At 46.3% G+C, this 13,813-nt stretch overlaps 1 protein-coding gene across 1 annotated transcript; it reads right to left on the bottom strand.

The window, feature by feature from the left end:
• Positions 1-1,640: 1,640 nt before the first annotated feature.
• LOC117441700 (GDNF family receptor alpha-2-like) lies at positions 1,641-13,362 on the bottom strand. The gene is made up of 3 exons (XM_034077740.2): positions 13,242-13,362; positions 2,460-2,753; positions 1,641-1,870 (listed from the first exon to the last, which is right to left on the bottom strand). Exons 1-3 carry the CDS (start codon positions 13,273-13,275, stop codon positions 1,641-1,643), a joined length of 558 nt encoding a protein of 185 aa, XP_033933631.2. The 5' UTR covers positions 13,276-13,362.
• Positions 13,363-13,813: the final 451 nt, after the last annotated feature.

The raw sequence follows: 13,813 nt of genomic DNA, 5'->3' as shown, positions 1-13,813 counted from the left end.
GATCCTCTCTGAAACAGGATGGAGCTCAGACTCTCTCTCTCTCAGGTTCACCACCAGGTGACTTCCTTTAGATCTCCAGCTTCTTCACTCTCTCCCTCCAGCACAGGTTAGCTCTGAGTGCTAGCATGCTAATGGAAACACAGAACGTGTTACAGAGAGGAGGTCGAACACCTGACGTCTTGGTGCCAGGAGAACAACCTCCATCTCAACGTCAGCAAAGCAAAGGAGCTGATTATGGATTACAGGAGGCAGCAGAGAGAGGGACACGCCCCCATCGCATCAATGGGACTACGTGGAGAGAGTCAGCAGCTTCAGGTTCCTCGGTGTCCACTTCACTGAGGACCTGACATGGACTCTTCTCTGAGGACCTGACATGGACTCATCACTGAGGACCTGACATGGACTCTTCACTGAGGACCTGACATGGACTCTTCACTGAGGACCTGACATGGACTCATCTCTGAGGACCTGACATGGACTCATCACTGAGGACCTGACATGGACTCTTCACTGAGGACCTGACATGGACTCTTCACTGAGGACCTGACTTGGACTCATCTCTGAGGACCTGACATGGACTCTTCTCTGAGGACCTGACGTGGACTCATCACTGAGGACCTGACATGGACTCATCTCTGAGGACCTGACATGGACTCTTCTCTGAGGACCTGACGTGGACTCATCACTGAGGACCTGACATGGACTCATCTCTGAGGACCTGACATGGACTCATCACTGAGGACCTGACGTGGACTCATCTCTGAGGACCTGACGTGGACTCATCACTGAGGACCTGACTTGGACTCATCTCTGAGGACCTGACATGGACTCTTCTCTGAGGACCTGACGTGGACTCATCACTGAGGACCTGACATGGACTCATCTCTGAGGACCTGACATGGACTCTTCTCTGAGGACCTGACGTGGACTCATCACTGAGGACCTGACATGGACTCATCTCTGAGGACCTGACATGGACTCATCACTGAGGACCTGACGTGGACTCATCTCTGAGGACCTGACATGGACTCATCACTGAGGACCTGACATGGACTCATCACTGAGGACCTGACATGGACTCTTCACTGAGGACCTGACATGGACTCTTCACTGAGGACCTGACATGGACTCTTCACTGAGGACCTGACATGGACTCTTCACTGAGGACCTGACATGGACTCTTCACTGAGGACCTGACATGGACTCATCACTGAGGACCTGACATGGACTCTTCACTGAGGACCTGACATGGACTCTTCTCTGAGGACCTGACATGGACTCTTCACTGAGGACCTGACATGGACTCATCTCTGAGGACCTGACTCTTCACTGAGGACCTGACATGGTCCTTCTACAGGTGCACCATAGAGAGCATCCTGACCTTCTACAGGTGCACCCTAGAGAGGATCCTGACCTTCAGGTGCTCCATAGAGAGGACCCTGACCTTCAGGTGCACCCTAGAGAGCATCCTGACTGGCTGCATCACGGCCTGGTACGGCAGCTGCACCGCCCTCAACCGTAAGGCTTTACAGAGGTTCGTGAAAGCAGCACAGAACATCACAGGGACCCTCACCAGGACCCTCACCAGGACCCTCACCAGGACCCTAACCCAGGACGGAGCTGCCCTCCATGGAGGACCTTCACTCCCAGCGGCTCAGGAAGAAAGCCCTCAGGATGATCAAAGACCCCCTTCCCCCCCAGCCACAAACTGCTCTGTCTGCTGCGTCTGGCAGGCGGTCCCGCAGCATCCGGACTGACAGCACCAGACTCAGAGACAGCTTCATCCCACGGGCCAGAAGACTGTTACACACCTGAGCTGCTGAAGCAACATCCATTACGCTCATCTGGCTGCTGCTTAGAGACGATTCATCTACCTCATATACCCTATTTCAATAACCGGCATATAGACTCTTATTTCACTACTTCACTTTTTTAAACTATTTTTTTTTTTATTTACTTGCACTATATGTTTCTGTTATCTGTGTTTTGTGTTGTTGGAAAAGCCTGTGACCGAAGATGTTCATCGGCATGACTCACCGTAGCGATGTTCGCTTGACTAAATAACGAACCTTGAACCTTGAACCTCTTACTTCCAGAACACGTCTCGTTGTGTCTGACGCAACGTTTCTGAAAGGCCCGTGGGGGTAAAGCCAGATAGCTGATTAAGACGTTAGCTGGTTAGCACGTTAGCTGGTTAGCACGTTAGCTGGTTAGCACATTAGCTGGTTTAGCACATTAGCTGGTTAGCACGTTAGCTGGTTACCACGTTAGCTGGTTAGCATGTTAGCTGGTTAGCACGTTAGCTGGTTTAGCACGTTAGCTGGTTAGCACGTTAGCAAGTTAGTTGGTTAGCACGTTAGCTGGTTAGCACGTTAGCTGGTTAGCTACATTTCTAAACAAAAAGAGACAAACAAATAAAATATTAAATAAAATAAAATGCATGTAGCACGTCAGCTTACCCTCCGTGAGCCCCATGTGGATGCTCCAGTAGTTCTGAAGGCACTGCAGCTCCTTCTTCATGCCCCTCTTGCAGCGACAGTCGTACAGCGTGGAGTCCCTCAGGACCTCCAGCGCCCCGCGGCACTCTCTGGACGCCAGCATGGTGCTGCGCTCGCGGCCCCCCCCCGACAGGCACTGGCGCATGATGCGGAACTGAGAGCTGCACTGGGGCTTCTGGTTGCACAGCTCCGAGGCCCGCACACAGTCCAGAGGCTCCGCCCAGCCGGAGGGGGCAGGATCACACACACACACACCTGCAACAACACAGAGATACAGTAAACACACACACCTGCAACAACACAGAGATACAGTAAACACACACACCTGCAACAACACAGAGATACAGTAAACATACACAGACACACACACACACACACACACACACACACACACACACACACACACACACACACACACACACACACACACACACACACACCTGCAACAACACAGAGATACAGTAAACACACACACACACACCTGCAACAACACAGAGATACAGTAAACACACACACACACACACACACACACACACACACACACACACACACACACACACACACACACACAACAACACAGAGATACAGTACACACACACACACAAACACACACGCACACGCACACACAAACACACCTACAACAACACATGCAATATGACCCAAAATAGATGAAACAGTCCAGAGGCTCCACCCAGCCAGGGGGGGGGGGGTCACGCACAGACACACACACACACACACACACACACACACACACACACACACACACACACACACACACACACACACACACACACACACACACACACACACACACATCTGCAACATCACAGAGGGTAGAATTATCAAATGTATTTACAAATTATTAAAAATATATATTATAATTAAAGATATATGAAATACAAAAAAATATATATAATATAAGATATAAAAATAAGATATACATTATAAAAAATACAAGAAAACATGTCAAACAAAACATATTAAATCAATTAAAATATTTGTAGAGTTAAAGAAAAACGCACAAAGAACCAACGTAAAGTGAGAGAGCACGGCTACATTAACTATAAATACATCATATGTACATGTAGGACGTCTGTAGAGAGAAACCTCTCTGGGACCCGAACCCTCTTTTTCTCCACCAGAGAAACTCCACGGCTTTAACGCTCAGACAAAACCAATTGAACACATCGGCCACTCAGAGGACAACATTTACAAACTGCTTTTTAAACTAAGTCCAATCAATGCTTTGTCAGCCAAAGGGACGTCAGGTTGGTTTCAATGTGCAGTGGTTAACATACTTGGGTCTATTGGGACTTTTTAAGGACACAATCCCACTTTGAGACATGTACAAAGTAACCATGGAACACACATGAACTACAAGAAGAAGAAAAACATTACAAAGCGACAGGAAAATGACCAACAATAGATAATATGACCAGAAAGAGACACACAACATGTGTGTGAAATGGCCCCAAGGAGGCGTGACATGAACAAAAGACATTAATGGCCAAAAATACATAAAAGGACCAGAAACTAGGGATGCACGATAATTATCGGTCCGATATTAGGAATTATGACGTCATCCCGATAAACCCGATACCAGTATTAATAGCCCCGATAATATACAATATATTTTTTGGGTAAAAAAAAAGAAAGAAATACTGCTTGTGGGTGGATTGGGATAAGGGGCGCTTGTTTTTCACTCGGCTCCTCCCGTTTTGCCAGTACTGTGGTGTTAGTGGTTTAGGAAGAGGGGAGTTCTTCACAAATCCAGCGCTCCCTAATACTTCGAACCTGATCAGTCACCTGAAACATCGCCATCGCTACGATGGTGTGTTAAAAGCGTACGAAGACAATAATACAATACAAAGTGTGTGTGTGCGCGCGCGCGTTGGAGCTATGTGCAACTGAAGGCATATGCTCGAACGGGAGCTTCGGAAGTGTGGTCTGCCACAAGCGGGCGGCAGGAGCGGGGCTGTCAGCATCAGCTTGTAGACGGTATTTTAAACTCGATGCGCTCTGAAGCTACGGGGCGGCCGAGGACAAAAATGTGTTAAAAATAATTAGTGGCGTACATTTTTTTTGTTATCGGTTATCGGTATCGGTATCGGTCTTGAGAAGCAGGAAGTTATCGGTATCGGTTTCAAAAAACCAATATCGTGCATCCCTACCAGAAATACATGCAACGTGACCAATGACAGAACAACGTGACCAATGACAGAACAACGTGACTAATGACAGAACAACGTGACTAATGACAGAACAACGTGACCAATGACAGAACAACGTGACCAATGACAGAACAACGTGACCAATAACGGAACAACGTGACCAATGACAGAACAACGTGACCAATAACAGAACAACGTGACCAATAACAGAACAACGTGACCAATGACAGAACAACGTGACCAATGACAGAACAACGTGACCAATAACGGAACAACGTGACCAATGACAGAACAACGTGACCAATGACAGAACAACGTGACCAATGACAGAACAACGTGACCAATAACGGAACAACGTGACCAATGACAGAACAACGTGACCAATAACGGAACAACGTGACCAATGACAGAACAACGTGACCAATGACAGAACAACGTGACCAATAACAGAACAACGTGACCAATGACAGAACAACGTGACCAATGACAGAACAACGTGACCAATAACAGAACAACGTGACCAATGACAGAACAACGTGACCAATGACAGAACAACGTGACCAATGACAGAACAACGTGACCAATGACAGAACAACGTGACCAATGACAGAACAACGTGACCAATAACAGAACAACGTGACCAATGACAGAACAACGTGACCAATGACAGAACAACGTGACCAATAACAGAACAACGTGACCAATGACAGAACAACGTGACCAATGACAGAACAACGTGACCAATGACAGAACAACGTGACCAATGACAGAACAACGTGACCAATGACAGAACAACGTGACCAATAACAGAACAACGTGACCAATGACAGAACAACGTGACCAATGACAGAACAACGTGACCAATAACAGAACAACGTGACCAATGACAGAACAACGTGACCAATGACAGAACAACGTGACCGATGACAGAACAACGTGACCAATGACAGAACAACGTGACCAATAACAGAACAACGTGACCAATGACAGAACAACGTGACCAATGACAGAACAACGTGACCAATAACGGAACAACGTGACCAATGACAGAACAACGTGACCAATGACAGAACAACGTGACGAGGTCCCGATCCGTGATTTTCAAAAAATCGGGCATCGGGATATATATATTTTTTTATAATTTTTTTTTTTTTAATTTAATGTTACAAAACAAAAATGACCATGTTCACGTCTTAAAGTCATCCTGAGGACTTAGTTTTGGTTTAAAATTACACAACATCATGTATGTGTTGCTTATTTCTCTCAAAGCAACAGAGTGGGCGCAGTGTCTAATAGTAGCAGCAAGCTAACGAGAGGCTACGTTCAGCTGGTGACTCGGGAGTCGGGACAGAGAACATGTCAGGAGTTTGGAAGTATTATGAAATTGAAAGCGAAGGCAGTGGAACAGCCAGATGCAATGTTTGCAAGGCGGAGGTTCCGCGTGGTGGAAAGAACAGAGCTACGTTCAACACGACCATCTAATACGCCACCTGAGAAACAAACATCAACAACAACACGACGAGTACACAGCGGCCACTCGGGTAACGGCACGGAAACAACCGACACTTTCAGAGACTTTCAAAAGGAAAGAGAAACTGCCCCAGAACAGAGAGAAGGCCAAACAATAACAGCCAGATAGCTGAGTTCATCGCGTTGGATGACCAGCCGTTATCTGTTACCTTTTTTTTCTCTTAATGCATCGCATAAAGATCGGATCGGGAAAAATCGGTATCGGCAGATTGTCAAAATCAAATGATCGGAATCGGATCGGGAGCAAAAAAAGGTGATCGGGACATCCCTAGTGCAAAGGCCCAAATAAGGACCCACAATTAACAAAAACAGGCGTAACATGACTCCCAAGAGACTCGACATGTCTACATAGAGACACACAACACTTTCAAAGAGACGCAAATGGACCTGACACCAGCAGAGAACTCGCGACCTTCGACTCAAAACGACCACAAAAAGCCACAAAATGGCGTATCGTGAGATTTCATTAGGCGAATTTGAGGTTTCTGTCGTGATGTTACGTGTTGCGCCGAGGCTTCGGAGCGTGTGTCGAGTAATCCCCGAAGCTTTTTGTGAAGCCTGTATCGAGGCTTGTATCGTTTTGGGCCAGTGATGTCATCGATGACAGACGAAGCCTCGCTGCCGGTCGACACCACGTGACTGCTTCACGAAGCGATTCAGATCGGTTGAACCGTTGAACCACAACGCTCATAATACCCATGGATGTATAATAAGAACCATATTACCCCTCCTGTACCCGGGCCCGGGGACACGATGGAATCGAGAGCGCTCACTTATATAGAGGTCGGAACATGTCATAAGTATAAATAGATACAAGCATAAATAAATGTAGGAATAAAAACATGAATAGATATGTTGCAGTGTTTCAGTGAGATTCGGTGTGTGAGCTGCGGCTCAGCCTGAAAGCAGTTGACTCACGGTTCAACGACTGGTCAATACGTATTTGTTGTTGTTTATAAAAGCTACAGCTAAATGAGATAATGTAGTTAATAAATGTATTCTTTGATATGGTTTAGCCTTTCTCCGGCTACAACATGGTTAAGTTTACGAATATTATTAAGGAATACAAATCCCTCTTTGCGATGTTTACCAGCCTCCTTAGGCTTTTCAATCACAATCATTAAACTGGAATAAAAACAATATTGTTAACATGGAAATATGATTTAATGTTCGTTGTTTAGAGTTAAACAACGATATTGCGGAGCGGTATTGCAGTCGCTTTACCGCACCGTTGTGACGAAAAGGGAGCTGAGCCGGAAGGCAAAGCTCTCTGTCTACCGGGCCATTTTCGTTCCTACCCTCACCTATGGTCATGAAGGATGGGTCATGACCGAAAGAACGAGATCGCGGATACAAGCGGCCGAGATGGGTTTCCTCCGCCGGGTGGCTGGTGTCTCCCTTAGAGATAAGGTGAGAAGTTCGGTCATCAGGGAGGGACTCGGAGTTGAGCCGCTCCTCCTTCGCGTCGAAAGGAGCCAGTTGAGGTGGTTCGGGCACCTAGTTAGGATGCCACCTGGGCGCCTCCCTAGGGAGGTGTTCCAGGCACGTCCAGCTGGGAAGAGACCAAGGGGTAGACCTAGGACCAGGTGGAGGGACTATATCTCTTCGCTGGCCTGGGAGCGCCTTGGGACCCCCCAGCCAGAGCTGGTTGATGTCGCCAGGGAAAAGAAAGTTTGGGGCTCTCTGCTGGAACTGAGACCCCCGCGACCCGACCACGGATAAGCGGGAGAAGATGGATGGATGGATGTTTAGAGTTATTCTAAGGCTTTACTCAATGGGAACTCGGTATGAGATAGAGCACACTGTTGAGATGTCTGCCTGTTGTCCACACTTTGACCAGCAGGGGGTTTGTGTTCAGATGAAGCCTCATGAGATGAAGCCTTTTGCGAACCAATTGGCTTCAAAGCTTCAAAGCTTCATCTCGCCATCACTAGGTGTCTGTGTTCTCACTCACCAGACTTTGCTCTGTCTCTATGGGAGGGGAAAACCAAACACTTCCTGATTTTGTGTAACATCATCGATAGGGATGTCCCGATCACCTTTTTTTGCTCCCGATCCGATTTCGATCATTTGATTTTGACAATCTGCCGATACCGATTTTTCCCGATCCGATCTTTATGCAATGCGTTAAGAGAAAAAAAAGGTAACAGATAACGGCTGGTCATCCAACGCGATGAAGTCAGCTATCTGGCTGTTATTGTGTGGCCTTTTCTCTGTTCTGGGGCCGTTTCTCTTTCCTTTTGAAAGTCTCTGAAAGTGTCGGTTGTTTCCGTGCCGTTACCCGAGTGGCCGCTGTGTACTCGCCGTGTTGTTGTTGGTGTTTGTTTCTCAGGTGGCGTATTAGATTGGTCGTGTTGAACGTAGCTCTGTTCTTTCCACCACGCGGAACCTCCGCCTTGCAAACATTGCATCTGGCTGTTACACTGCCTTCGCTTTCAATTTCATAATACTTCCAAACTCCTGACATGTTCTCTGTCCCGACTCCCGAGTCACCAGCTGAACGTAGCCTCTCGTTAGCTTGCTGCTACTATTAGACACTGCGCCCACTCTGTTGCCAGATTTCAGAGAAACAAGCAACCAGGTCTATGAAAACAAGCCCAAAGAAAGCAACACATACATGATGTTGTGTAATTTTAAACCAAAACTAAGTCCTCAGGATGACTTTAAGATGTGAACATGGTCATTTTTGTTTTGTAACATTAAATTAAAAAAAAAAAAATATTAAAAAAAATAATAATAAATCCCGATCCCCGATTTTTTTCTCCCGATCCCCGATTTTTGGAAAATCACGTGATCGGCTCCGATCCCCGATCACGTGATCGGATCGGGACATCTCTAATCATCGATGATGTCATGGGTTGAACCAAATAAAGGGGCGGGGGGTGAGGGTGGGACACACAGGTGAAAGGGACAACTGATAGAAATCACTAATCAAGTACTGTAGTTTTTATTAAAGGTCCCCTGTCATCCTCCTCTTCATCAATATATCCCAGGTCTCAGATATATCCAGAGCCTGTCTCTGATTGGCTGAAACACCAAACAGATCATTGCAGCATTACCCATAACCCCCTCTGTTTCAGCCCTGTTTCCAAAGTGCTGATTTTCTGTCTGTTACTTCAGATGAAAACAAGGAGCCCCTCCCCACGCCCCTCTGAGGGGACACGTGTTGATGAAGAAGAGACATGAGACCGGCGTCCCACAAGGCTGTGTGCTGAGCCCCCTCCTCTACTCTATCTTCACCCACAACTGTACCCCTGTACCCCTGTACATGGTTCAAACACCATCATCAAGTATGCAGACGATACAACGGTGATCGGCCTCATCCACAACAACGATGAGACAGCCTGCAGGGAGGATAACCTGGCCCTCAACACAACAACAACAACAAAATAACTCATTGTGGACTTCAGGAGATCGACAGGCAACACACACACTCCCATCCACATAAATGGAACGGCGGTGGAGCGTGTGTCTAGGTTCAAGTTCCTGGGGGTCCACATATCCGATGACCTCTCATTAGAGATGTCCCGATCCGATCCGATCACGTGATCGGCTCCGATCCGATCACGTGATCGGGGATCGGAGCCGATCACGTGATTTTCAAAAGATCGAAACCGGGAGGAAAAAATCGGGGATCGGGATTTTTTTTATTTTTTTTTTATAAAATATATATTTTTTCATTTAATGTTACAAAACAAAAATGACCATGTTCACGTCTTAAAGTCATCCTGAGGCCTTAGTTTTGGTTTAAAATTACACAACATCATGTATGTGTTGCTTTCTTTGGGCTTGTTTTCAGACCTGGTTGCTTATCTCTCTCAAAGCAACAGAGTGGGCGCAGTGTCTAATAGCAGCAACAAGCTAACGAGAGGCTACGTTCAGCTGGTGACTCGGGAGTCAGGACAGAGGAAATGTCAGGAGTTTGGAAGTATTATGAAATTGAAAGCGAAGGCAGTGTAACAGCCAGATGCAATGTTTGCAAGGTGGTGGAAAGAACAGAGCTACGTTCAACACGACCATCTAATACGCTACCTGAGAAACAAACACCAACAACAACAACACGGCGAGTACACAGCGGCCACTCGGGTAACGGCACTGAAGCAACCGACACTTTCAGAGACTTTCAAAAGGAAAGAGAAACTGCCCCAGAACAGAGAAAAGGCCAACACAATAACAGCCAAGATAGCTGAACTCATCACGTTGGATGACCAGCTGTTATCTGTAAACTTTTTGTTCTCTTAATGCATCGCATAAAGATCGGATCGGGAAAAATCGGTATCGGCAGATTGTCAAAATCAAATGATCGGAATCGGATCGGGAGCAAAAAAAGGTGATCGGGACATCCCTACCTCTCATGGTCCAACAACACCACCAGCATCGTAAAGAAGGCTCACCAGCGTCTCTTCTTCCCGAGGAGACTAAAGAAAGATCACCTCTCCTCAGATTCTGGTGAACTTCTATCGCTGCACCATCGAGAGCATCCTGACCAGCTGCATCACAGCCTGGTGCGGGGACTGCTCAACGCTCAACAGGAAGGCATTGCAGAGGGTGACGAAAATCGCCCAACGCATCAGCGGTGTCCCACTCCCTGCCATCGAGGACATCCAGGGGACACGGTGTTTGCAGAGGGCGCACACCATCTTCAAAGACACCTCTCATACTGCAAACTATCTGTTTGTCCTCCTACCCTCGGGGGAGGCGCCTCAGGAGCCTCCGGTCCAAGACCAGCTGAACTCTGCCCGCTGATAGACTCAAGCCCATACCCACCACCCACCTGTTATATATTTTACTGTCAATGCCGTTTACACTGTGTATATTCATCTGTTTATCGCCTATTTATAAATATTCTATTAATAAAAAAGCCATGTATAATTATTCTCATTATGGAGACTCCTGCACTGCTATTTTGCACTTCTGGTCAGATGCCTAAACTTACATTTCGTCACTAGTACATGTACGATGTAATGACAATAAAGTTGAATCTGAATCTGAAGAAGAGGGGACACATGTTGATGTAGAAGAGACATGAAGAAGAGGGGACACATGTTGACGTAGAAGAGACATGGAGAAGAGGGGACACATGTTGATGTAGAAGAGACATGAAGAAGAGGGGACACATGTTGATGTAGCAGAGACATGAAGAAGAGGGGACACATGTTGATGAAGAAGAGACATGAAGAAGAGGGGACACATGTTGATGTAGAATAGACGTGAAGGAGAGGGGACACATGTTGATGTAGAAGAGACATGAAGAAGAGGGGACACATGTTGATGTAGAAGAGACATGGAGAAGAGGGGACACATGTTGATGTAGAAGAGACATGGAGAAGAGGGGACACATGTTGATGTAGAAGAGACATGATGAAGAGGGGACACATGTTGATTAAGAAGAGAAATGAGGAAGAGGGGACACATGTTGATGTAGAATAGACGTGAAGGAGAGGGGACACATGTTGATGTAGAAGAGACATGAAGAAGAGGGGACACATGTTGATGTAGAAGAGACATGAAGAAGAGGGACACATGTTGATGTAGCAGAGACATGAAGAAGAGGGGACACATGTTGATGTAGCAGAGACATGAAGAAGAGGGGACACATGTTGATGTAGCAGAGACATGAAGAAGAGGGGGAACATGTTGATGTAGAAGAGACATGAAGAAGAGGGGACACATGTTGATGTAGCAGAGACATGGATAGAAGAGGGACACATGTTGATGAAGAAGAGACATGAAGAAGAGGGGACACATGTTGATGTAGAAGAGACATGAAGAAGAGGGACACATGTGATGAGAAGACATGAAGAAGAGGGACACATGTGATTAAGAAGAGAAATGAGAAGAGGGACACAGTGATGTAGAATAGACGTGAAGGAGAGGGACACATGTCGATGTAGAAGAGACATGAAGAAGAGGGGACACATGTCGATGTAGAAGAGACATGAAGAAGAGGGGACACATGTCGATGTAGATGGATTTAGGATAATAGGGGACCGTTAAGTTTGAGGGACTTGTACTGATCCTTTACGTGCCTAATACGTACAAATAATGTACTTTGTTATATGTACTCTGTTCACATTGTACGTTACTACATATAAAACCCATGGTGATGGAATAAAAATACTTTGCATGTACATGTACACATATACATATATACAAGCCTGGTCAATGAAAACACAGTATGTCCACTAGAGGGCAGTGATGGGTTCATTTCTTAATTGCAAAAAATGCTCACCTAATTTGACAAAATATAAGAAATGAAAGTCTGTTCCAGGTTTTGTAAATAAATATATTTATATTAATTATTATGAATAGAAGAATACGTCTCACATATTTATATTGTACTGTATTACAGCTATCTTAATAATAATAATAACAATCCAACAATTTAAATGTATGAACATTTTAATTTTATTTAGTTATATTTTTTAATTGTGTTTTATTTCTGTTTTACTTTTAGCTAGTGGATTATCTGTTGATTAAATGTTATATATTATGTTATATATTTATTCCATGGACTATTTTACCTTCTGGGAGTCACGTGATGTTACCTTAGACACATGTATAACAATGCATGACTTTAGAGTGGTCTTACTACTTTTACTGATCAGAGTACACCACTGCGACACACACACACACACACACACACACACACACACACACACACACACACACACGCACGCACGCACACACACGCACGCACGCACACACACACACACACACGCACGCACGCACACACACAGACACACACACACACACACACACACGCACGCACGCACACACACACACACGCACACACACGCACACACACACACACACACGCACACACACGCACACACACACACACACACACACACTCACACGCACACACAATCCAATGTTTCTTTCAAAAGAAAGTGACTGAACAAAATACAATTTCAATCTGATTCTTGCAACTTTAAAATAAAAGGGGAAGTCAAGGTGAAGAGGGTAGTTAGGGGGCAGCTAGTGTGTGTGCGCGTGTGTGTGTGTGTGTGTGTGTGAGCTGCTCCGCGTCTTTACTCACCCAACACAGACACCAAAGTGAGAATCAGGATCATATCTGGAGTAGCAGTAAATCCCACAGGGTCTGGAGACGGAATAAAGCTCCGGTATTACCCCTCTCTCCCCCGGTACTCTCCCCTGGTATTACCCCTCTCTCCCCCGGTACTCTCCCCTGGTATTACCCCTCTCTCCCCCGGTATTATCCCTGTCTCCCCCGGTGTATCCCCCCTCCCTCAGTCCCTCGCTGCCGACATGCTGGAGGTCCTGACGCTCCTCAGCCCGGGAGGGACCGCATGTTTCCCCGGTGATGCAGAGCAAGTTTCCCCGGTGAATAGGGCTCCAAACACGGAAGAAAAAAACACTTTCCTCCGCCGACCGTAAACATCCAGGTGCGATCACTCCGCGGTACTCCAACTTTCCCTCCTCCTCTTCCTCCTCCTCCTCCTCCACCTCCTCCTCTTCCTCTTTACCCCCTGCAGTGATATTCAGATATGTTATTTATCTTTAATTATATCTCTGTCTGGTGCGTAATGGCACGCGTAAATATCCCCGTGATGCAGCTTTAATCCAGCTGCCTCGTGCGTCCGCTCGTGT

The sequence above is a fragment of the Pseudochaenichthys georgianus genome, unplaced genomic scaffold (assembly GCF_902827115.2).
Source record: "Pseudochaenichthys georgianus unplaced genomic scaffold, fPseGeo1.2 scaffold_1922_arrow_ctg1, whole genome shotgun sequence".
Taxonomy (NCBI): domain Eukaryota; kingdom Metazoa; phylum Chordata; class Actinopteri; order Perciformes; family Channichthyidae; genus Pseudochaenichthys; species Pseudochaenichthys georgianus.
This window is presented reverse-complemented; position numbering and strand designations above follow the sequence as displayed.

Coding starts and splice junctions, on each gene's coding strand:
- LOC117441700 (XM_034077740.2), bottom strand. CDS start 13,275: ATGATCCTGATTCTCACTTTGGTGTCTGTGTTGG. Junction 2,754..13,241: donor CACTTTGGTGTCTGTGTTGG/GTGAGTAAAGAC, acceptor GTGTTGTTGCAG/GTGTGTGTGTGTGTGATCCT. Junction 1,871..2,459: donor CCACATGGGGCTCACGGAGG/GTAAGCTGACGT, acceptor TATATGAGGTAG/ATGAATCGTCTCTAAGCAGC.